At 41.0% G+C, this 26,008-nt stretch overlaps 1 protein-coding gene across 1 annotated transcript in view; it reads left to right on the top strand.

The window, feature by feature from the left end:
- The window catches only part of TMTC1 (transmembrane O-mannosyltransferase targeting cadherins 1), a 255,687-nt gene that overhangs the window by 156,876 nt on the left and 72,803 nt on the right, over window positions 1-26,008 (top strand). The window contains exons 9-10 of the mRNA XM_032855161.1: window positions 9,966-10,087; window positions 25,836-26,003. Coding sequence (XP_032711052.1) covers window positions 9,966-10,087; window positions 25,836-26,003 — 290 coding nt within the window. The remainder of the gene's footprint in view (window positions 1-9,965; window positions 10,088-25,835; window positions 26,004-26,008) is intronic.

A 26,008-nucleotide genomic window follows, 5' to 3' on the forward strand; every position in this document is an offset into this window, starting at 1 on the left:
GAATTATTTTATTTAAGAAATGCTGCTCTAAAATATCTAGATCTTTATTGTGTGAAACTAAGTGGGATTTTTGTGGTTCCTTCTTAACTTATTTTAGATTACAGAGGGAAGGTACTCTCTCCTCTGTGACAATACCGAGTAGATGAATCATACTTTTTAGTGAGTGTGACTCACTGTGTGAAAAAGTTAAACACCTTGTCTTTTTCTAAACAACAAAAAAAAAGTCTGTGCCATCCTGCTTTGGAAGATGTTGGCAGAGGAACTTCTCCTTAATGGAAGCATTTGAACAGTAACTATAGGTAGAAATGAATTCTGCCCTGATTGTACACTCTCATAGGAATGAAACAATTTATGCATCTAATTTATCCTCTGCTTCTGTTTGCTCAAACAAATGAATTCTTCAGAGTGAACTGTGAATTCATCAAAATGAATTGAAACAAGTGAATTCATCAAAACTAAATTCACTCATGACTTGGCTTCCGTGGCTAAGTCCATCCTGGTCCCGAATTGAATCCTCATAGAGGGGAAAAATTGGTTAATTGTTCCTGCCTCCCTCCCACACTGGGTCACCTTATTGAGTTACAGTTCTTGATTCAGGATTCTGGGGCATTACCTGTGTCATCTTCATTCTGCCAGCCAGAGCTGGATATGGAGAGGAGAGTGTGATGTGACACCAGTGCCTCTAGGCTGTAGATGGTCTTTCCCTCTTTGCCGAGACAGGCTCCAGGCACAAGACTGAGTTTCTGTCGACTTTTCTCTCCTTGCTTCTCACAGGTATCTTGTCTAGTGCATCACTGACCCTCCTCTGGATAGGTTCATGGGTGTCTGATGGGGATCCTGGTTCCTCTCTCCCTTCCCCTTCCTCCTCAGCAAGCTTTGATCTCAACATATGTAAACACACATCTCTTAGAGCCACACCACTCTTGATTTTTCAAATCTTGCATCTTCCTGAGTGAATACTGTCTTTCTATATATATATTTTATTGTTGTTTTATATATTTGTATATAGTATTATATAAATTTACATTACATATAAAATAGATATAAAGAATAAGTGGTTGTCACATTGACACATTACTGAGGATTTCCTGCGTAAACAGTTCATAGATAAACAGTTGAATATTAAAAAATGGAAACTTAGAGCAGTAACAAGTTTACAGAGCATGTATAGATTTAAAATTTAGAAGGTCTTTGTTTCACGTAGTTTATTCATTGTGTTTCTGTGGTCATTAGAATACAAATGTCCTCTTATTTTCCTTACTAAGAAGGGCAGTTTCATCTCATTATTTGATTTCTTATGTCCATTATTCCTCCCTTGAGACTTCTCAGAAATCATTTTGACTTAGAATTCAGTAAGATCAGTCAGCTACGTGATGTCTTACTCTGTTGTATGTGGTAGATAGGGATATGCCCCTTCTTCCAGAGGCTGGCTGTTAGAACGAGGAGATTTGCAAACATTCTCTGCCGCACATCCACTAGCATCTGCATCCATCTGGCGGAGTGAATCCATGCAGCTTTCTGTCACAGGCCCTCAGGTGTGATTTTCTACACTACCTTCTTGGTACCTTACTTGGTCACCTCCACATTGCTGGGTCTCCTCTGCAGTCAATGTATTTCTGCTGCAAAACCAGAAGGCCGCGAAAGGCTGAAATCCCCCCAGTGTGTGTGTGGGCATGCGTACACACACACACACACACACACACTCACACACAGGCTTTTTTCAAACTGAGAGCTAGACCTCAGTTTTAAACCCTTGTTTCTCGCCAATTGTGTCAACTTGGATCTGTGTCTTAAGTCCTCTGCACCTCAATTTCTTATCTGTACAGGTGGGGATAATTACTGATCTTATAATATTATCATGAAGTTTCAGTGGAAAGATTTCAGCCCAAGGTCTGGCATATGGTTTGTGCTTGAGAGATGCTTGTTTTCTCTATGTATCCTCCACCATTTACAACTTACCAGGTGGTTTTTCCTGCACCCTCCACATTTCTCCCATGTATGATAGTGCACATACCATAATTGTTCAGATGTGGCCTTCCATCTTTCTAGTCTTCCTCACTTTTTTTTTTTCTTTTTAGATTTTATTTATTTATTTTACAGAGAGAGACACAGCGAGAGAGAGAACACAAGCAGGGGGAGTGAGAGAGGGAGAAGCATGCTTCCCACTAGGCAAGGAGCCCGATGCAGGTCTGGATCCTAGGACCCTGGGATCGTGACCTGAGCTGAAGGCAGGCATTTAATGACTGAGCCACCCAGGCACCCCTAGTCTTCCTCACTTTAAAAAAATTACACAGCTTTCAAGTTCCAAAAATTCCTGTAAACAGTTTCATTCTACTCAGGGAAAGGTTTCTTGAACAACATTTTAACTCCTCACTAGTGCTTTCTTAACTAGGCGAATGACATTCTTTTGCATTAGACTGATATTTACCAATCATGGCTCTTCTAAAGTGTCTTTTAAAAGATATTTGCTTTTATTTTTCTTTAAACACTTAAAACACACATGCAGAATGTAACATACATTTGCAAATAACACTCTGAATGCAATTTATCCTCAATTAGAGGAAGGTAATCGGAGAGCTTCACTCTTCCACCTGATTTAACTGTGAGACGTACTTGTGTGCTCTTGTGAGATAAGGAATTTCAATCTCAAGAACTTGTGTTGGCAAGAAGATTCAGGCTGTTGATTAAAAGCAAATCAAACAAAGCACAGGGCAGAAAAATGAAGTCCAGGACCAAGGACCAGAAATCGAAAATGTCAGTTTAGGAATGCTGTGATTTTAATCTGCCTTCAGCTTTCTGTTCATTAGCGCATCTGGCTATGCTTCTTAGTGAAGAAAAGCTTGGCAGAGGGAGAAAGCCGTGTTTAAATTGGCTCAGAGAAGACACAGAGTGTACAAATCTACTTTTGTCTCTGAGGGGGTATAATTTCCTCATTCATTTCCCCTTTTAACATTTTTCTCCTGGTGTATTTATGAGTAAATTTTAGAGCACATGGAAGTGAGGAAATGATCACCCCAGTTCGAGCCAAGGAGAGTGTGGGTTGGCAGCTCTGCGGTCGAGGTCCTGAGCCTGTGCCATATTTTGTCCCACCCAGCTCAGCTTATCCCATCCATTTCAGCTAGGGAAGAAAAACCCTTCCATAGTACATTCCATGCCTACCTGTGAGATGTGAATGTCATTGGAGGACTCCTTAGACCTCTCCCCGTGCAGCATTGTTGCCATTGGACCTTACTCAGGCTCCCAGTTGGATACATAGTCACAAAGAATCTGGCCCCGGTGACCGTGACTGAGGCTCTGAGAATCAGCTTTCAGGTTTTCTTATTCTACCTTTAGGACTGCCCCAAGATTCCTTCTGCCTCCCGTGTTGCTCTTACTGAGTTTAGATTCTGGGACTTGTCTGAGGCATAACAAGTGGTCTCTTGTGTTGGATAGGCATAAGAGCAGTAAAAATTCCAAACTTCCTCTTCAGCTATTGAGAGATCGGTCTCAACCTCATTGGCCAGATCAAAAGCTCTGTCAGGTTGATGTTTGTCTTTACTGTTTTTATTTATTTATTTTTAAAGATTTTACTTATTTGACAGAGAGAGAGAGACAGAGAGGGAACATAAGCAGCAGGAGTGGAAAAGGGAGAAGCAGGCTTCCCACTGAGCAGGGAGCCTGGTACATGGCTCGATCCTGGGACCTTGGGATCATGACCTGAGCCAAAGACAGACGCTTAATGACTATATAAAAACAGTATTTAAAATTTTCTATAACCTCAGTGGCCTTAAAATAGGGTGGTTTAGCCACAAACTGACACCTAATGGAAATATAAAAATGTAAGGATGGGACTGAGGCAAGGGTAGGCTAGAGCCGCCTCTCCTGTCAGCTCATAAAAGCCAGGGTTCTGATCCTTTCTTGGCATCCACAGCTCGGCTTCCATCCCTATATACCCTTCCACTCTGAGCTGATCTGCCAGACAGGGTCCCGGCAGGAAACACACGACAAGGCCGATGGGGTGATTGAAGAGTTTGCGAAGGGTCTGTTTGCAGCGATACGGTCAGGGTTCGTGGAGCCAGCATGCACAGTGACACCTGCCAGATGACCTAAAAAGGCAGAGGACAGGGCTGTCATCAGGGGGCAAAAGTATGAGAGCTGTGATCATGGAAAGGAATCCCAGACAGGAGCTATGCCTGCAGATTGGTGAACTGAGCAACTGCCAGGCCGAGGTGGAGGAGGGAGGGGCTGTAAGATGCAGAGGAGAACACAGCCAACAGTGAAGATCGGGTAGACAGGAGGGCAGCTCAGGGGGCATAAGTTCGAGGTACGATTGTGCAGAGCTCAGACAGTACCCTCTTGCCCCAAACGACCAACCTCTTTCTGTCCTCACTTGGCACTTCCCATTCTGGTCTTGAAATCATCCTTTGTGGCTCCTGAGTTAGCATTTGGGGCCCAGTTCTCCATTCATTTAATGCCATTGGTATTATCCCCATCCTTGAGAGTGTCTAAGGGCTTTTGTAGATTGGAAGTTCATGATGTTTTAAATCAACTGAAGCCTCTGTTTTGCTCAAGTGGAAACTCACTGATTCATTTCCTGTGGACAGTTGGAGGGGTATTGGGCCACAAAAGAATTCTTAAAATGTGCACAAGGAGAGCCCAGTTTCCCCAGTTTTGCAGGAAGGAGAGCTGAGGTTGTGTGCAACCTTGAGAACTCTTTCTCCCAGAAATATTGACATAACTCCCTGGCATTTGTACCGATGATGGTTATAGTTGTTCGTGAAGGACCTAAAGGTCTGAGACATACAACAGTTTACCACAGGAGTAGTTATACCTCCGCAGAGTCGTTCTGAGGTTTGGTCATTATTTAAACTTGCACAGATTTGGATTGGCTGCTGCAGGGTCGCCGTTTCGGAGTCACTGAGCCAGAGAAGGAGCCTCACTCACTGCCCGGCTCAGTGACTGGAATTCAGAGCAGAACCCTCACAAGAGGTGAGGAAGTACTTGTAGTCACAAGGGATTCCAGATGATCAAATAACTTGTCTTCAATTAAAAGAACTTTCACAATGACAATAGTGGTAATAGGATTAGAAATCTTAATACATTAAAGTATTTTAAAAATTAAAATTGAATGTCAATAAAGTAAAAGATGTCACTTTTCCTGAGCACACAAACCAAAGGATGGGGCAAGACGGAAGAGTCATAAGTAGCAGTGAATGGAATCAGAGTGGTGCAGAAGGTGTGGGTATGTCTTGATTAAAATACCTCAGTACTGGGGCACCTGGGTGGCTCAGTCAGTTAAGCATTTGCCTTTGGCTCAGGTCATGATCCTGGGGTCCCAGGATCAAGCCCTGTTTCAGGCTCTCTGTTCAGTGGGGAGCCTGCTTCTCCCTCTCCCTCTGACTGCTGCTCCCCATGCTTGTGCTCTTTCTCTTTCTCTCTCTAATAAATAAATTTTAAAAAATCTTAAAAAAAAATAAAACAACTCAGTACCGTCAGTCAGTCTGCCAGACCCTTACGGAATGCTCTTAGATGCTCAGAGACTGAGGACTTTTCACCCCAAATTAATGCTGCAAATACCATGTTTCAAAGGGTTACCAAAAGTAAAAGATTTCCTTGACAGGGAGTCCCTGAAAAGGCTCTTCTAGAGAACCCTGGTAATGTGTATGCAGCTTTCATCACTGAGCTTTACTGTTGCAGCTCATATGAGTTGAATGCCAATTCTGTGTGTGCCACATATCCAGGTAGCAAGTTTAAATGAGATATGGTGACTGTCATCAAGGAATTCGTAGTGTAATGGAAGGAATAGACCTCTAAACAGAAAGAGAAAGGGGGGTCTGGTACGTACTGGCAGCCATGCCCGTTGTCACCTTGGCAAACGCCTGTCTCCTGGGGCTGAAGAGGGGAGCTCAACTGTCATCAGCTTCTCAGAAGATTGATAAATTAGATGCAGACAGTGAGAGCCCAGCGCTGCCAAATAAATCTTTAGAATTGAAATACAGCTGTGTTATATCTAGAATTCTGAGAACATATTCGCACCCTACATGCACTGTACAATTTTCCTGAAACCTGTAGAGATGGGAGAAAATATATTAACAATGATAGTAATTACTATAATGAGGGGGCATCTGGCTGGCTTAGTTGGTAGGGCATGGGACTCTTGATCTTGGGGTTGTAAGTTCGAGCTCCACATTGGGTATAGAAATAATTTAAAAATTAAGAAGAAAATCTTTGAAAAAATTACCATAATGAGGTCCATTCTCTGCCTTTCTGGAAGGGAACGGTGAGCAGTGGATTGTTGTCTGTTTTGAATGGGGCAGGGAGGGGTCCTCTTCTCCTGAACACACACCCATGCCCGGCTGGCCACAGTGCGCGTGTGTGCCTGCTTGCGTGCGTGTGTCCTCTTATCTGTGACCTGTGCTTTGAAAAGTCATCTGAGAGTAGGGCAAAGGGGAAGAAAGAAACCAGAAGCTGCCAGGCTAGACTTGGATTCTAGAGTAATGTTTCCTCTGAGGTCCCTCACAGTCCTGAGAAAACCACTGCTCTTCCCTTACTTAGCTGCTTGATGGGAGAGGTGTTGTGGAGACAGCAGCTGAACAAAACCCTCCGGCAGGTGTGGAGAGCTCTTTATCTCCTTGCAGCTGAGGGTCATGCTTCTCTACTTCATCCCAAGCCAGGAAAGAATCACACCTACCATCTGTCATCCTGAATTTGTCACACATTTTCCTACAGACACAATAGATATCAATATCCCTTCTTTTGTTTTACTGATCATCAGGTTAAAGCTCAAAGAAATAAATTAACTCTGAAGTTGCACAGTTAATCAAATAATGTACATTATTAATAGCCATATGATTAGCTCTTTTAATACTCCTGTCTTTTTACCCTCTACTGTAATTTGAATAAGTAAATTTCCATTTGCCTCTATTCCTAGAAATTGAATGCACTCTGGGTACTTTGGAAAGTCACAAATTTTCTTTCCCTCCCCCAACTCATATTTTGTTTGAGTTTCTGTTAGGCTGAAATAAGCTTTAAATTATTTAGCCAGTTCTGTCACATCTGTGATCCACAACATGCGAAATTGGATTCCCTCCCACTCTTTCTCATTCTCAGAAATTCAGCCATATCCATGACATTTTCCCCTAACTTTACAACTTTCTGTTTGATTGATTGACTTACCATTTAGAGAAATACATTTCTGATTATTTTCTCTCTCTCTTGACTGAAGAGGGAGGAGGGAAGACAAAGGGTATGATCATCAATTTAAGAATAAAGAATTTGTCATGAATATTACTTTTCTATAGACGAAACAGAATAGTAAAACTTCATTGAGTTTGGGTGCTGTGCCACTGTCTTTGACTGAGTTGAACAAAAAGCTCCCCTTAGGACCAGCCCCTTCTCTGCCAATGACCTGCCCTCCTTTCCCAACCACAACCAAATTTGTCTGCCTCCTATGCATTCATTAATTTTTTTCAAACTCAGATCATCACCTCCACCAGGATGTCCTCCTTAACTTCTCTCCGTCTTACATCCAGTTTTCTCCCTTGGTGGGTACATTTATTCACTTACTGATTTATTCTACAAGTATTTCCAAGCACCCATTAAGTGCCAGGCACTGAACTAAGCACAGATCATGTACCAGTGAACACAGCTGACCAGCTCCCTGCCCTCCTGGCTCCCAGTCTCCTGGGGAAGACAGACATTTTATAAAGATGGAAACACACAGATAAATGTGTGATTACAATTGGGATGACGGCCATGAAGGAAATAAAGATGCTCTTGGAGCCTGAAGAACCAGGTGGAGGAATAAGGAACACAGGGTGTAGTGAGTTTTCAGTTTGCAGGTCAGTCTTCTGGGGGAGGCTGGGGGCTCCTTGACGGTCACTCCCTGTCCCCAGCAGCGCGGAGCTCCGCGGGGGTCCTGCCCCCTGCAGGGTTGGGAGAGGGAGAGTGAGGGGGCAGGCACGGAGTTGGGTGCCTACATGTCAGGACACCTGCCTCCTCCCAACCTAGGGGCTCCTGAAAGCACTGGGGATTCTGCTGAGTAAAGGACATAAACCCCTGGCCACCAGCATGAGGAAGGCAGCCTTTGCTCAGGAAAGAAGGTGTGAGATTGGGGGTATGGAAGTGATGTCTCCTTCAGCTCCTCCGTGAGGACTGTTTTTTCCTAACCTTGAGGACAGCCGGAGAGGTGGCTCAATGGATGTGACACTATCCAGGGACATGGCTAATGGCCGGGTTTGAGTTCTGTTTATATTCTTCTTAATTCTATAGGATTAATAAGTAGAACATATTAAGTTCTCTTCAGAAATTTCTGTGGGACAATATGCGAATTCTTTTGTAAAAAATATTTCACGTTTTGATAGGCTTCAAAGAAGGAGTCAACTATAGCTAAAAAATAAAAGTGCATCGACAGAAATAGGACATCAACCCCCTACTCAGTGATAGGCCGAGAGTTCATGAGGAACACTGGGCGAGACACTCATTCTCTGGGATTCATTTTCAGTTTTAGCAAAGAAATACTTGCTCTTGAGTCACAGGATTCTTATGAAGGTGTTATTCTTCTTTAAATTACGTAAACTTTAAGTTCTTGAGATTAAATGTATTTTGTAAATTCAAAGTATAATCTAAATTAAAAAAATAGGTTGCAGCTTTTAAATATAATGAACTTGCTACTTTTCTCACCTATTTTTTTTTCTCAATTTTAGTGGGTCAGAGAAAATATAACATCATCCAGTTGCATCCATTTCAGTTGAAGGCTTGTTATGAAAGCCTTTTTTTCCCTTTCATCTTTTAATTCTAAAGAATATGGTTCCTTTAGGTAAAAAAATGAGATCATAACTTATAGAGCCATTAATTATTTAAGGGAAGTTGTCCAAATCACATTTATTCATGTGGAACTGCTCTCTGGAATTTTATTACTCTATACATTATAGTCAGCAAAACCAATATTTTAATAAAATCCAGGTGACAAATTCCTCAAGATGTTAAAAATCTTTTACTTTGTCCACTTAAAGCATTAGTAGCTGGTATTAGGAAGTTTTATTTATATTTTTAAAACTTTTATATAGTCTTATACAATTATTAAAATATACTTTTAAATGTTTGTAAGAAGTATTTATAACTGTAATATGCAAAGTTCTATTTGGTTTTCTTAAACTGTTTTAAAAAGAAAAAATAATGTCATCCTATATATTAAGGTGTGTTTTAAATAGGCCTGTCTTCAAATGTGTCCATATCATTGATAGTCATGGAAATACAAACTAACGTTTACAGTGTCCGTTATAGCGAATTATTAGTAATAAATTTTTTCTGTTAATGAGAATTGGCAGAAAAATCTTGACAAATTTAGATCTACAGAAAATATATAATATTAGAGAAAGGTGCTTTGTCAATTTAATGAATTATTGTAATGACTTTGATGCCAAAAAATTTCATGGAAAAAATGCTTAATTTGAGCTAAAAATTTCTCAGCTTTAATGATCTCTCTCATTGGTTCTCTGAATTTTACTATTTGCATTTAATTTCTTTTATGCCAAGCCTTAGGCTAAGCTCCTGGTGAGCTTTGTGTGGGTTTGTTGTGGGTTTTTGTTTTTTTTTTTCTTAATGCATTCTATTTCTGAGAGGACAATAATTCTCTATGATGCCTTAGTGAGCTTGATTCTATTAAGCTGCTTTGCTCTCGGACAGAGATTCTGAAAGGGACCAGAGCCAAGAAGTAGGGTTGCTGTAGGACTGGCCCAAAACAAGGAGTAATGGTCACTGCTCATGTGCAATTATCAGAGGTTTCTGGGTGGCGAACGTGTGACTTGCCAGGGGTTTCAGCCCAAGGACTTTCTCTGATGAATTCAGCTCACTGATCAAAGCGTTTGCATTGGTCTAATTTATTCATTCCATCAATGAGAACTTGAGAATGAAAGAGATGGTTAAATGCCGATTGAAGTGAAAGTTTTAAAAATTAATTTGTCCTTCACTGTTGTGTGTTTCAGAGACTGGAGCACAAGGAAGTTTTAGTGGGCTTGTTGTTCCTGGTTTTCCCGTTCATTCCAGCCAGCAATCTCTTCTTCAGGGTGGGTTTTGTGGTGGCCGAGAGAGTCCTTTACATGCCTAGGTAATTATTGCTCGTGATTTCCACTTTACGAGACCTGCCTTCTGTCACCAATATGGATAGTTCCAGAGGGACGGTTCTTTGCTTGTGTCACAATTAGGTCCTTGTGTAGCCGAGGTGTTTATTACCTCAGCTTTCACAACAGCCGTAGAGAGGTGTGGGTGAGCTCGAACTGGCGCGTGTGCACTCTGGTGTAGAGCGGCTTACCTGCAGCTGGAAGTTTGACCATTAGATGTGAAGCATTGACTGGGGTATATTGAGGATTTCAGCAACCATCATTTACCCCAATATCTATGTTTCATTACACCTAATTGTCGTAGTTTTTTAGAAGTATGTGGATTGCATAAAATTATTATGTTAAGTAGCAAGAGTGTAATTAATTTCTATCTTCTTCTTTCTCTCTTCCTTTCTTCTTTTAATTTAAAAAATAGTAAAATCTCAAGAAAATATGTCCTTGAGAAAGAAAATGGTTAAAAATTATAAAGGGTATTCAGCCATATGTGATTACACAGTGCCACTTATCTCTGAATATTTGAACTGGGCTGAAGCTTGTCTGTTCTCTTGTCTTATTCAGATGTCAGTGTTCAAGGCCACATTTCTTTTCAGATACCTGGGAATGTCCCCTGAGTGGTTCTGCCATTCATTCATTGTGTAACCTTGAGCAAGATATGAAGCTTTTTTGTACCGAGTCTTAACATTTTTAAAATAGGGATATTAGTAAACTTCCTAAAGTTAAGTAGTATCATGAATGTCATGTAAGAATGAAATTTTGTAGAAGGTAATATCCTAAACCAAAATATTATAATGAAATTATTATTTTTATTTATTAATATTGAATTAGGAGTTTTATTTTATTTTTTGAATTTTATTTTTGTTTCATATTTTTATTTAAATTCTAGTTAGTTAACATATCCTGTAATATTGGTTTTTAAGAGTAGAATTCAGTGATTCATCACTTATGTATAATACCCAATGCTTATCACAAGAAGTGGCCTCTTTAATGCCCATCACCCATTTAGCCCATCCCCTCGCCCACTTCCCCTCCAGCAACCTTCAGTTTGTTCTCTGTTGTTATCAGTCTCTTACGGTTTGCTTCCCACCCTCTTCCTTATGTTCATCTCTTTTGTTTCCTAAATTCCACATATGAGTGAAATCATATGGTATTTCTCTTTCTTTGACTGGCCTGTTTCACTTTGCATAGTATACTGTACCTCCATGCATGTCATTGCAACTGGCAAGATTTCATTCTTGTTGCTGGCTGAGTAATGTGTGTGTGTGTGTGTGTGTGTGTGTGTACCACATTTTCTTTATCCATTTATCAGTCAGTGGACACTTGGGTTCTTTCCATAATTTGGCTCTTGTTGACAGTGCTGCTGTAAACGTCAGAGTGCATGTACCCCTTTGAGTCTGCATTTTTTTATCCTTTGGATAGGAATTTTAACTTTAAACTTTATTTTAAAATTAATATAAATATCAATAGATTTTAATTTCATTAATTGACATTGAGTTAGAAATTTAAAGACACAAACAATTAGGACTTCATTTCATTAACCTTTGATTGCCCCCAAACCAAATACCTAACAGTTTTTCCAAGTCGTTACAGCTTCTTGTTTTGACTAGGTTAAAGAGAGAGGGCAGTCTTTCATTTTCTTTGTGTCTTCTGCACCATTTGTGAAGGAGGTTATTTCTTGATAAATACTGTATGTTATAGACAAAATACAACACAGGTTCTTTGTATTCTTTATTGCTGTGATTTAACAGGCTTATGAGGCCTTTCTAATAGGGAATATGAGGGCGAAGGGAACTCAGTGTCTGTTCTAGATATGGTTTTGCTTAGACCAGCTGAAAGTGGCTTCAGGCAGTGCTGCTCTTTACTGCGGATGATTCCAAGTGGAATCCGTGTTCGTTCTTAACCTAACAAGTCTCCACAGAGCACATCTGCATTCTGTACTAGAATCTGAGATTACAAAAATAAGTGAGTCTCCGTGTCTGGCCTCAAAGAGTTTCACTGCTGATAAACATTAGTTAATGTTAATTGTACCAAAACTTCTAATGAACCTCAGTTATATGTCACTAACTATGCGAAACATATTATATTTATGTTATCAGTTCACTCACACTGTTGATGTAGTAATCCATAGCTTCCCCCTGAAGTCAGGGGGCCCGTGTTTGAATTCTGGCTTAAGGATGAATGTGATATTTCAAAGCCTCACTTCCCTCACCTGTATAAAATGAACATAATAGCACCCAACTCAATGAGACATTGTGAGCATTAAATGAGATGATCATTTAAAAAACTCAGAAAGCGTTTTGCATTATATGTGGTCAATAAAAAATATATAACTGTTATTGATTGATATCACCTCCCTAAGTAGCTGATGGCATTACCTTGTTTTACAAAAATATAACACCTGGATGCTAAGAAGTTAGTGAACTTGCCCAAGATGGGTAGAGCTGGAATGCACTCTTTATCTACTGAAGGACCTCTCACCTTCCAAACTACATTGCCTTTTTTTTTTTTTAGGTTATTTATTTATTTATTTGACAGAGATCACAAGTAGGCAGAGAGGCAGGCAGAGAGAGAGCAGGGAAGCAGGCTCCCCACTGAGCAGAGAGCCCGATGCAGGGCTCGATGGGCTCATGACCTGAGCCGAAGGCAGAGGCTTTAACCACTGAGCCACCCAGGCACCCCCTACATTGCTTTTCTTATAGTAACATCTTAGTATTGTTCATAAGTGAAAAGAAGGAGCATTTCAGAACACAGTAACGTACTTTCAGCTCAGCTCCATTTCATGATCAGGTCGTGTACTTCTGAGAGTCCAGAGATATAAATCCTCAGGAATCTAGGATTCGGGGGGACAAGGAGTTGCATGTGCAGCAAACTTTCCTAATATAGAGACAAGAGAACAATTTCTGAGGAAATAAAGGGCTGGAATTTTAAACAAGAGGTTAAAATGTCATTTTCTGGAAGAGACCCTTGTGTAAACATTATTAAGCCCTTAATACTGTCATCATCTGTTTGTGGGGCGTCTTAGTTAAAATAAGGGGTTCCATTCGCCGGGGTAGGTGTATTTTCCTAAACTACAGAATCATGCCAGCTCTGGCTCTCCATGGGTTGTAATATCTTAAATAGACCTTTCTTTGACTTTTTAAAAAGATTTATTTATTTATTTTAGAGCAAGAGAGAAAGTGAGAAAGCACATGCGCAGGCAGGGAGAGGTGGAATGAGAGGGAGAGAGAGAATCCCAAGCAGACTCTGCACCAAGCACAGAGTCCAACATGGGGCTCTATCTCACAACCCTTAAGCTCATGACTTAGCCAAAACCAAGAGGATGCTCAACCAACTGAGCCACCCAGGTGCCCCAACCTTTCTCTGCCTTTCTTTTCTCTAAAATAGACAATGTAGTGTCCCTGCCCCTTTTCTGATAGGAATAAACTCATTTGTATTAAAATGAAAGTTCTAAATATGAAGAAATCCTCGGTATTTCCAAGAACAGGTGCTCGCCTCTTAGAACCACTCAGATTTTGCTCCATTTTGCAAACTTGGTGCAGAATCATCCAAAATCAGTGTCAGTAAGCTGGTCTTCATTAAAGAGATGACTGGGGTGCCTGGGTGGCTCAGTGGGTTAAAGCCTCTGCCTTCAGCTCAGGTTATGATCCTAGGGTCCTGGGATCGAGCCCTGTGTTGGGCTCTCTGCTCAGCAAGGAGCCTGCTTCCCCCTCTCTCTCTGCCTGCCTCTCTGCCTACTTGTGATCTCTGTCAAATAAATAAATAAAATCTTAAAAAAAAACACACAAATACAAAGTTTGACAATAGCACAGAAGATGAGAGAAGGAAACTCTCTCCTGAGTAAGACCTGCCAAGACAAAGTTTGATAAAATCTTTAAAAAAAAAAAAAAAAAAGATGACTAGCTTACTTTTCTCCCCAAATACCTGCATGTATGCATTGCAGAGTTTACATTCAGTCATCATTTTCTGAGGGTTTCAGCAGCTCTCTGCCCAACTATCCACTATTTTCTACTGAGGTGGGGCAGCTGGTCACTGCTGGGTAAAATCTTTTCCAGAGAAAGTCCCCCATTTTCATAGAAAACTTGTCAATATTTATAAACTGTGCTGAAGTCCTTAGAGGTACTGGAAACTTCCTGAGAACCACAGAGAAGTTTGCATGTGCTGTAGGCATCCCTAGGAAAGTGTGAAGACACTGGATGTCTTGTTGCATTTATTAAGGTTAGACATTGGCTTTGGTGATGGGGAAGAATATTTCCCAAGCCTTTCATGCACACAGGAATCTTCTCTGCATGGCTCCCCTTAAATTTTGACCTTGACAAGAAGGAGCCGTTTTCCACAGCATTAAGTACCCAGGTGCTCTGAGGAAAACATATACATAGTGTCCTCAGTGGAAGTTTGATAATACCCATTGTCCTTTTTATGCAGACCTCTGTGTTGTCTCAGGACCTTTAGCAAACGATAGGACAATGAAGTAAAAAGCTGAATGGGTAATCCTTCTGAGGAAGTTGAGCTTTCTACTCATTAAATGTTTGTTTCAAGTGATATGGAGCCAAATCCTGGCCTTAGATTTCGTCATAAACACCACAGAAGTCCACCCTCACTGAATCTTGGGTGACTCCCATCAGGCCCAGGGGCTAATTTGGCTATTTTACAAGAAAAGCCCAGAATAAGTCAGACCAAGTGCTCTTTTATCTCTGCCTTTATGCCTAACAACGAACAAGCCACTGAAATCTTCTGGCTTCTGTTCTCCCTCCATCCTAACTTAGATAAGACCCAAAATATCACCTTCCTCTCACTTGCACTTTGAAATCTATAGATAAAAGGGGCAGAAATAGGCTATCTATTTATCATTGCATGGCTTTAGGGTCAGAGTTTCACCACCAAAAGAAATTGGAATAATCTTTTCTTCTGGTGATAAATGTCTATTTTGTGGATTTCCTTTTTGAACAGGCTGGAGAGTTTGGGGCTTAAATCACTTTTTTTTTTTTTTTTTTAACAAATTTTGATCTCTTATTCTCTCCAGAGAGGCATATAATTTGATGGCTACTTTTTTGGTATTTTATAAAAACCACATTAGAATGCTTCAAAGGACTAAAATTTCTTTGAATCAGTGAAGCAGAAATAGTTGTTGAGAGCTCTCAAATGAAGTCACAGGATGTGATCAGATATCCATTTACATGCCAGATTAAAGTTGATTTATTCACTTCAGCGCCAAAGAGCAAATTCCTAAGCTACTTTTAAGAAAACATGAATGACCCTGGGATTAATTTGTAATGTGACTAAAATATAAAATTTGGACAAAGAATATGTAGTGGCCTTTGTGGCTTCATATCCTCAAACTAATGTAATCATAGGTTACCTGGGTCGGGAATTAAATAGGTTTACTTCTTTGTTAAAAAAAAAAAAAAAGAAAAAGAAAAAGAAAACATGAATGAGTAGAAAGAGGAAGCAGATAAGGATAAATGAAGGCAGAACCAGTATTATGGGTAACATTGATCAAGAATAGTTGAAACCACAGAAAAAGAAGTTAGATACCATGTGTTGGAGGGAAGAAAGAAATGTAAAAAATTACTCTACTCTTAGAAAGATGCCATTTGTATTGCAAAATCCCTGAGCTTATGGACACAACAGATGTGGAAAATTGGAAAAATGATGACTCCCCTGACCCATTCATTTTTTATTTTAAGGATTACCTTCAAGTCATACCTATCGATTTGAAATGAAATTTTCAATCTTACATGAGTCACTATGGGGGCAATACTGCAGTATTTCTTAGGATGCAAAATGAGAAAGTACCTCAGAAGTAATACTCTCCCGTTATCCGATATTGGGAACCCCTTCTGAGGAGCCGTCTATGCATAGGCTTCTTCAGACTTGCTGGAGGAGAGTGATGATTATTTGAGAGTAAATCAAAGTTTGGCCAAATATGAAAATCAGCGCAGTCGCTCAATATCAGCACAAGCTTAGCTTAGCAAGTCCAATAGGAAGAAGACTGAACTGGAAATAAGCACAGTCCTGTCCCCTACTGCCTGGCAGCCTTGGAGGAATCATTTTCCTACCAGTAAAACCAGAGGGTTAGCCTTGCTCACTGGTCTCCAAGTGTTGCTTAGATCTCCATGACAGACTTTTCCCTGGTCTGTGGCAAAATTGGGAGAGTGAGGGGAGAGGGAAAGACAGTGCAGTGGGTTTTGCATAAAGTTTTATCTGTGCTTTTTTAAATTATGAAATTATGCCTTTCTTATATTTTTGGTGTTAAAATATCCTTCCTCCTATGACAAGATGGTAAGAGCAGTGGAGGGTGCACAACACTCCTCCCCCACCCAAGTCCACTTTCTTGGAAATTTTACAGGTTTGAGAAATCTCAACTCCTGTAATCATTGTGCTACATGATCTCTAAGGTCTCTTTCAGCTCCAAAGTTCAGTGTTTTGTGATTCAGAATAACCTTGAGGAAAACATGAATTTTTTTTTTCTTCAGATTTTAAACAAGGATTTTTGTCATGTATTGGAATGTGACCACCTATGTCTGCTCTTTTTCAGTAGGATGGTCCCCATAGGAAAGGGAGAGGGGTCCCATTGGGGGAAGGGAAAGGAAGGCAGTACATTTGCCATGGGGACGGGCTCTCTCAGAGGCCTGGTGGTGACACCAGGAAGTGCTTCGGGAAACATCTGTGTGGGCTCTGCTGTGAGAAAAGAGGGTGTCCTCATAAGCAGCAGGAAGAGCTGATGCTTAGAAGTTCACGGGGAAAGCCGCAAGAAGGAAAGTATGCTATATGTCAGGAGGAAATAGGCCCCAGCAGCAGGAGCAAGGCCAGACCTCCCTCTTCAAGGAGCCGTTGTATAGGCAGCTTAGTAAGAGAGGTTGCGTCCATGAGAACAGGTCAGAAGTTGGCCTGTTCCCATGAAGTCATGGAGGGAGACTCGTAAATTCAGCTGAAGCTGATGATCTAAACAGGGACTCAAAAGCACAGGTTAGATTGCCCCAAGGTGGTTGGTACCAAATAGAGAAGATTGAGTCCCTCTAAGGCTGTGGCTTGCATGGATGGGACAAGATTGAACGTAAGAGGACACGAGTAACTCTATTTTGAGAGGGCCAAGTCACAAAAATTGTGGAAAACCCAGGAACAAGGCAAAGCCAGATATTGGTTTTTTAGTTTGAGGGTGTTTTTGTTTTGTTTTGTTTTTGTGTGTTGGGGTGGGGTTTTTTTTGTTTTGTTTTGTTTTTCTTTTTGTTTTTGCCTCAAATTCCTATTGTATAATACATTAGAGAGGTCGGGAAAAGCACCTTGGGCTTGGCAAAGAGCCACTTAACTAAAAACCCAAGAAATAGATTGAAAGGCACTTTTCAGTTAAGTTACAAGGTCAAGTGTACCAGGTCTCTGAGAATATATATGTGTAAGTGTGCATATGTGTTGGCTAATTTACCTAGAGCCACTCTATAAGTGCTTAGTTTTAGTTCTGAATCCATTTTTTATGCATTTCTATCATGCCATCTTAAAAGAAGGTTCTCTTTTGTCATAATGAGCCCAATGAAAGGAAAAGGAGAAATGCAGTGGGCTATTACACGAGTGGGCCATAAAGTCCTATCACCAAATGATCTGGAGAGAAAGAGTGAAGGTCAGGGATACCACTGGAGAAGAAACAGTGGGAAGATCGAAGATTTGAGTAAGGAAATAAGTCTTTTTACTTTAGAGAGGTATGCCTATGCTTTTAAACATGGCATCTTCCATATTATGCGCCATGTTTTAAAAGAAAGCTGAGTCTGTCAAGCTCTGCTGCTCCTCCCCACGCCTCTAGGCTTCAGTGGGACAAACCTCCACTGTCATGCAGTTGGAGGCTTCCTGCTGGTGTAATAACCTACTCCGGGGTTTCAGAAGTTGATTAAGGTTGTTCTTCAGAATATGATGGAGTAAGGACGGAAATATTTGATACCAGCTCGTTTGTCTCTTTGCTCTTGCTGTGCCTGCATGAACTGTTCCAATCTAGCCCTCCGAGATCTGAATTCAGAAGAGGTGTGAGATCTAGAAGCTATGCCTTGTCCAGTGAGGGCTGCTCTTGAGAAAAGTGCCCAGGTAGGGAGGGGCCCAGGGTTGCCCCAGGTTTGGGTTCAGTGCTTGTGGTTGGGAGTGAGTGTGCTGTGTGAAGAACGTGACCAGGAAGGAAAGCAGTAGGACTTTATTGGGGGACTCAAGCGAATGTGTTCTAAAATTAGAGATTGTAGATCGTAGACAAATAGAACAGAACAGAGCCATAGTGAAAATGAAGTGAGCTGAGGGGGAGGTTGGGTGCTGGTGGGCTAAAGACCAGTTGGCCAATCTGTGGGGTGGCCTGGGGCATGAGATGAGGATAATCTCGGGCAGTCACTCACTGAACTATAATCATGGCTTTAATATCATAGAAGTCTATTAGTTAATAAAAAATGAATGTTCATGCCTATTAAGTCCTAAATGATGAACAGTGAATGTCTTGGAAACTACAATTTGAAAGTAAAATTTGGAGAGTGTAATTTGGATTCAGATGAGCCTAAATGGAAAAATATATGTGAAAAATACCATAAGCTATGCTAGGTAGCTGCAAGTCATTATTTCAGTCTACCCTGTGCAAATGAGTTTAGAGGAATCCAAGCTGAAGGAAAGCAAAACAGCATAGGTACAGGCCTCTCCTTTCCCGGCCCATCTCTTCCTCCATTGGTTCTGCAACCCTATCCTAGCAGGTCAGTGTTCTGAAACATCACACTGAAGGAGGTTAGGAAATGCACCTCTGCTAACAGAGGAGAGCAACTAAAGCATAGATGTTGACAGCCCAGGTCCTGCGCAGCCAACTATGGCTCTGCCTGGAGGGTGGGAGTGGACTGAAGTGTGACCATCTCCGTCTCCCTTCTATCAAGACCCCTCATACTTATAAGTGAATCCATTTCTTTCCTTTTCTCTTGGATTCCACGCAGGGAGGTGTATCTCAAACCATTGGCTTTTTTTTTTCATCTTTATTGAAATATAATTGACATATAATATTGTGTAAATTGAAGGTGTACACGTGTTGATTTGATACATTTATATATATTGCCAAATGGTTACCACTAAACCAGTGACTTATTAATACAAATTTTAGTAATCTTCGAATATCCTCCATACTCTTAGAAACCCGGATTGTCCTGCTCTTGTGAGGTTTGGGACCGCCATTTTTGTATGTATTCTCTAATAGTACCCTGCACAACAGATACTTCATAAAAGAGTATTGTGGAAACTTCAGGAACACTGGACACATGACAGAGCATATGCCTGTTAACACACAGGATAGAGGAAGGGGCAACAACAACTAGTGGATTGTCCATTATGCCTTTGCTTCAGAAGTGCAGATCTTTACCATAGACCATAGTGGTTTATAGAGGAAGTGACAGAATTCAGGTTCTAGAGATGGGCATGCTTGTAGGAGGGTAGGGAGAGAGGGGTTTTCTAACTTTTTAGGAGTTGCTTTAGAGTTCCTTGGTGGAGTCTTTTTGGCTTTGGCTGAAAGGCCTCTTAGGCCCAGATGGGAAATCTGGCTTTGACTACCTGTACCAGGCTGGGAGGGAAGGAAGCCAGGCCAGGAGTGAAGGCTCCTGCAAGGGGAAACACCCACACCCCACGGCTGGATAGTTCTCCTGATGGTGAAAGTGGGTCTTATCATCTCCACCACTGACTTGGATTAATTCATTTTTAGGTTTACCCTTGTTTCCATGTTATTTTCTGATACTTTTAACCTCATTGTTCAACCACACTTAGGAAACAGCCCCTGTCATAGTCTGATGCTCAGGGTGCAAATGAATAAAACTTACTCCATCCTTAAATAACCAGCCTGAACTTCCAAACAGTTAATACTCTATTCCATATGAAAGTTAAGGACAAAAGCTTCTTATTGTTCATTAGTTCACCAAAAAGGTGATAGTTTGCATTTTCTTACCTTTCTTCTTTCTTCTTGTATTCACAAAGACAGAGTGGAGAAAGATTTGAAATGGGAATAAGGGAAGATTTGCTTAAGTGCTTTTTGAATTCTAGAATTGTGAATGTACATTAGCATACATACATGGCTACCTGACATAATACAAGTATATTTTACTTCCTACAATAGATTGTTCTATAAAAGTGGTGTGTGACTCAGACCTTTCTGAAGTGAACAATATTGTACAAGGAAGTTTGTAGTTTTAAGGGAGTTTTCTGTGAATGCTTTTGGAAGACTTACATTATCCTATAAATTACATAGTTTGGGTCAATCTGGATTTTTAATAAACTGGATTTCTTGAGGTGTATTTACAGATCTAATCACATAGTTAAATGATATACACAGTACATTTTATTGATGTCATAGAATATGGCATACTAAACACACACATGAACATATAAACACTTCACTTGAAAACACAGATACCTTGTATTCAGTTCACAGACTATGTCCACATACATGATTTCATTTACTCCAAACAACAGTGCTTAAAGTAGCTATATTTTCAGCTATTAAGGCAGGCAATGTTAAACTCTTACAGAATAAAAAACTGAGGCTTCATGAGATTGAGCAAAACTCCTGTGGCCGGCGAACTCCTGAGTGTTAGGAAAGAACCCAGCTCCTTTGACCCAGTTCCCACATCCCTTTTGCTCACTGTGAACTCCCAAGCTTCAAGTTTGCACCAGGGCACTTTCGTTCCACTGTGGCTCATAGTGTTTTAGGGGCCTCAGGAAATTGTCACATTTACAGGAGGCTGGTAGAGAGAGACATCTGTTCTAACCTGGATATGTGCAGACTATACACACATCCTGTCTCATACTCTATTCAGCAGAAAATAATTCCCTAATAATAATATTATTATTATAACATTAAGGTTACCATTTATGGTTGTCTATCGAACATGATGCACAGTGTAAAATTATTTCCTTTTACAAATAAGAAAATTAATAAGTAGAGAATTTAAATAATCAAAGATCAAACAACAGGCATTGTCAGAACTGAAATGCAGATTCCAGAGCTCTGTCTTATTTACCACAAGAGGTCTTATAAATTTGGTGCTAGTAGATGAACTACAAGGTTGAGAGGGAGCCTCTCATCTTCAAAGACGTAGAGGAGAATCAGGTTCACAGAAGGTGAAAGCAATGGCATTATTATCCCAATTATTCATAAATATGCTGAGGAAAGAACGGAAGAAATCTATTTCTTGGAGAAGTGATAGAATCTCTTTATCACTCCCGTGAGAGCCCAGCACCTAGGATGAGGAGCGCACAAGAGAGAAATGTATAAGAAATGCTTTTGGAGTCATTTTCTTAGAATATGAATAAACTTACATCCAGATACATTCAGCCTTCTGAGAAATTTTCCTGCCCATCAAATATTGGAGATATAAAAAAAAAAAAGAACAAGTCTTGGAGACTTGGCTCACCAGAAGCTGGCAGCTTCCAGGTTAAATCTGATCAGTGGCCTCACCATTGGCCCCTGCTGCCTCTACGCTGCAGCATCAAACACCTGTCCTGGGCTCTGCATTCCAGGGCTTTATTGTTTAACCATTCATGAGACCAGAATCAGATCTTGCTGTCATAATTTGCCAAGTGGGGATTCACCAGACCAGAATGAAGTTAACTAGGGCTGTGTTTCATTGCAAATATCTAAAGTTGGGAATTTTTTTTTTTTAAGCAATAAAATCGTAAGACTGTGTCTGACTTGTACCACTAATGTTATTTGTAGATCCTTTCAGTGGGTTGTTAGAGTTTAAGTTAAAAGGTAGAATTTCAGTTCTAATTAATCGTGAAAAGATTCTCTTTGCTGCATGTAATTAAACAAAAAGTGAAGCCACAGTAAACTTCATAACATGCTCGGCCCAGGGATCGAAAATTGTCCTTTTTTCAGGCTGATGTAAATAGGAAAAAGTGTTCTTTTATCACTGAAGAGCTTCTGGGCAAGGTTCATGAAAGTACACTGCACTATTTACACAATGATTAACTTCTCACAAAGTTCTCGAGTAACAGGTGTAAATATTTTTTATTCTAATATGGAAGGACAAACATGGTTGACCTGCATTTCCTCTTCAGTTCCCTTTGGATGTGCATCATGAAAGTATCAGGGAGAGATGCCGAGTCTCTAGTTGTTACATGCACTGAAATGGGGATAATACCTGCAGCCAGTGAGTGAGAGATCAAACAATGAATCCACATGAAGAAGCAGTGAGTGGTGTTTCTCAAGCTGCTTTGAAACTGCATCTCAATGCTGAGGCAAACCAATCAGTAGCCAGAGTTTGGTTCTTCAGGTACTGGTTTTGTTCACTGTCAGCAGTTTGCATGACTCCTTTATGCTCTGTGTAGAGGTCTCTAATCAGAGCCCAGATTTTCCTTAACCAGATTCACCAAAGCACTCTGCAGCCTGGTTTCATCTCCCTGGAGGCCAGAAAGTCATGTAGCTTCTCATTTGCTTGATTTTCTACTTTCAAAATGAGGACTTGGCCTGCCCCTGGAAATGGAGAGAGCAATTCAACCCCCTGCTGCTGAGATCTTTATTAAAGCAGATGTTGAAGGATGAAATGTCATAATAGAGAAGCAACTTAATCTTGGTGATACTGTGTTCAAGTTTGTAAGAATGTGATACTCTCTAAGAAATTTGCAAGCCTAAGTAGAGATTATTTTATATGGCTTACTATTTCTTTAAGCCATATGTCAATACAAGGACTTTCCAAAAAAATGATCATGTTACTTGATACTGATGCCCTTGCTGAGTGGAAAGGAATGGCCTTCTCCTTCCTTTGGTTATAGCAAGGGTCAACACACTGTGGCTCCTGAGTGAAGGCTGGCCTGTTTTATAAATAAATTTTATCGGAACATAGCCATGCCATTAATTTACATAGTGTCGTTGGCTACTTTCCTGCCCCAAGGATAGAGTGGGCAGGACAGAAAAGCCTGAAAAGCCCGAAATATTTATGCTTTGGCCCCTTCCAGAAAAGGTTTGCCAACTTCTGGAGATTAGCATTGTGGTAGAGCCTTGGGTCTTCTCTGTTACTAGCTGTGGGTGCTGGGGACAAATAATTTGACTCCTATAAGCTTTAATTCCCTCATTTATGGAATGGGAGATACTAGGATTATATATTCAAATCAGATAATATATTTAAAACCAGAACAGTCTTTATCCTAGGTCCTACAAATATTGTGGACAGGTCCATGCAAAGCCCTTAGCTCAGTGCCTGGCCAATAGAAGAAGGACTCAGTAAACATACGGATGTGTAAAATAGTTCATTACTTATGTTGTTGTTATCTTTGTTATTCTTGTCTTCTCCCATTTTGTGGCCATAGCTTGGGAACCCCATGTGGAGATGCCAGTGTTCTCCTCTCCCACTGCTCCGCCAGATGGCAGCTCTGTTTCCTACAAGGAGACAGAAAACAAGTATTGAAATTTTATGAATGGAGTGATTAGGAGGGAAGTAAGTCAAGGTGTGTGATAAGGTGCGAGGAACGCAAGGATCAGCCAGTTAAGTCAAAACCCAGACAAGCAGGACAGCATATGGAGTGTGAGTTCGGAATCTGAAATGCATGGCTTTGTATCTTTGCCCTACTATACAGGCTGTGTGACCAAATTCAGGAAATCAGTTCACCTTCTTCCTCATCCTCATCTTTATGAGTAAACACCTCTAGCATTGAGTGACCCACAGGGATGTGAGGATGAGCTGAACTCCTACATGGAACATGCTTGGCCCATGAGATGTGCTCAGCAAACATTTGTTCTTCATGGAGCTGCTTTATGAAGGCAGGAACAAGGAGATAGCTGGTACTACAGCTGTGGGTGCCTGTATGGGGTACATGCCTTTCAGGACTTTGCTCCCATGTCACCTTTCCCATGGTGCCTTTCCTGACCATATTAAAATCTCGACTTCCTCCCCTCCCTGAGCTTCCTCGTCCTCTTTGCTGATAGATTATTACCCATGTAACATACCCTGGCACACTCTGTGTTTTATTTGCTTATTGGCTGTTTCTTTCCACCCACGTGGGTTCCACAAGGACAGGAATTCTTGTCTCTTGTCCACTGCTACGGTCTTGGTGCCTATAATGATGGCAGGACACAGTTGGGGGTTTATTAAATATCTGTCGAATGGAGGAATGGAGCCCAGAAGGCTTTCATGTGGCAGAGATGCGCCCTGCCCATTAGAGCTGGGATCTGGAGGAGGCTAGCAGAGCAAATGGCAAGCATCCTCAGGAGCTTGAGCAGCCATGGTGGCCTATAATGCGTCAGCATGGCCAGTTGTATCAAATGAGAGACGTTTAAAAGATCTTGATACCTTTAAGTCCAAACATGACTTGTTGTGGAAGGGGAAGAGGTTTTGGGGTTTTATTATTTAGTGTTAGTGACTCTATGTTTTAGCATGTTCAAGGCTTTTGCACTGTGCTTATGGCCACCGAATCCAGCTTCCTTAGCTTGAAATGAGTAAGTGGGCGGCTGACTCCCTTTGTTTGACCTAATAGTGAACCCTCAGAGTTTAGGGAGCTGGACCAACTGACTTAGGGGATTTGAAGTATGGAATTGGAGCTCGAACTTCAACTAATTCCCAGCATCTCCGTATCAGAAACCTTAAATGCTTCTCTTGTTTTTCTACCCTTGATACTGTAGACATTTAGAAAAGTGAACAGAAGTGGAGAGATTTTTTAAAGGAGATATGTTTAGAAACGAGACTATTTAAGTGTTTTCCTTGACAAAACCAACCTGTCCCAGTAGGCTGGAGTTCTTTGAGGGCAGGACCTGTGTTTTATGCATAATTGCATTCTTAGTGCCCAGGATATTGCCAGTCCCTATAGAGGGAGAATGAATAAATAATTGAACAAGTGAATGGGTTATCTTAATTTTGGGCTTCTTATGGCATTAATATTTAACTGATGTAGGATTTCTTTACACAAGCTTGCTTCGTTTTCAAAATATTCCATAATTTGTAGTCTATTTTCCTTGGAAAGAAGTGGGTCTTAAAACTGAAATGCACATGGCAATGATAGATACAAGTTAAATGTCTGTGATTTTCTGAGGCCAGTCGACTGCATAAATTATGTGAGGGACCACATTCCAGTCAAAGGTATTTAGAGACGTGCTATCAACGTGCCACTCAGATAACAGGACAGATTCTTCATGTCTACATAGAAAGCTGAGCCAGAGTCAGCAAGAAAGTACTGTCAGTGCGGTTTGTGATGGGCTCCAAGCTGCAGTGCTCTGGAGTTGGCCTGTGGATAGATGATTTTCCTTCAGCAGACGGACTTGGACCAGAGTGGGAACTTACCGGGGAGCACACATCCCTAGGGACAGACTACCGTGGCTCCTTGGTGACCAGCATCCCTCCCAGGACCTGATAGGGAGCTCTTGGGGACTGTTTCTCACAAAGCCATGACATCACCTGTGACGACACAGTCTAGATCTAAACTAGTGGTGCCAGTATGGTTATACAATGTCAGTGACATAAGGGTCTAGTCACGACCCAAGAACATACAAAAGGGACATCTCGTGATGCTGCTTAAATCCTGGGCAGTTGGAGCCTAAACGATGAACCTGTTACTCTCCACACTAATGCCAGAGAGCTGGCAATGCACTGGAAGAGTGATTAGAGAACCAACTTAAAAATACTGTGTAAGCCAGAGGAGTTTATATTTGTTTCTCTGTTACGGGACAAGTTTTATTTGAAAGTTAGTTCTATGGGATCGAATTCTCGGGGGGACTCCATGCCACCCCCAAAGTAATCCTGCCTCTCCCGCTCTATTTCCCAGCATGGGCTACTGCATCCTTTTTGTGCACGGATTGAGGAAGCTCTGCGCAGGACTGAATCGTTGGGGGGCCACCACCCTGACCGTGTGTACTGCGCTGCTGCTGCTGCTTTTCTCCTGGAAAACTGTGAAGCAGAATGAAATTTGGCTATCAAGAGAGTCCCTGTTCAGGTACG

This window comes from Lontra canadensis, unplaced genomic scaffold, assembly GCF_010015895.1.
Source record: "Lontra canadensis isolate GAN:19392208 unplaced genomic scaffold, GSC_riverotter_1.0 scaffold9, whole genome shotgun sequence".
Classification (NCBI taxonomy): Eukaryota; Metazoa; Chordata; class Mammalia; order Carnivora; family Mustelidae; genus Lontra; species Lontra canadensis.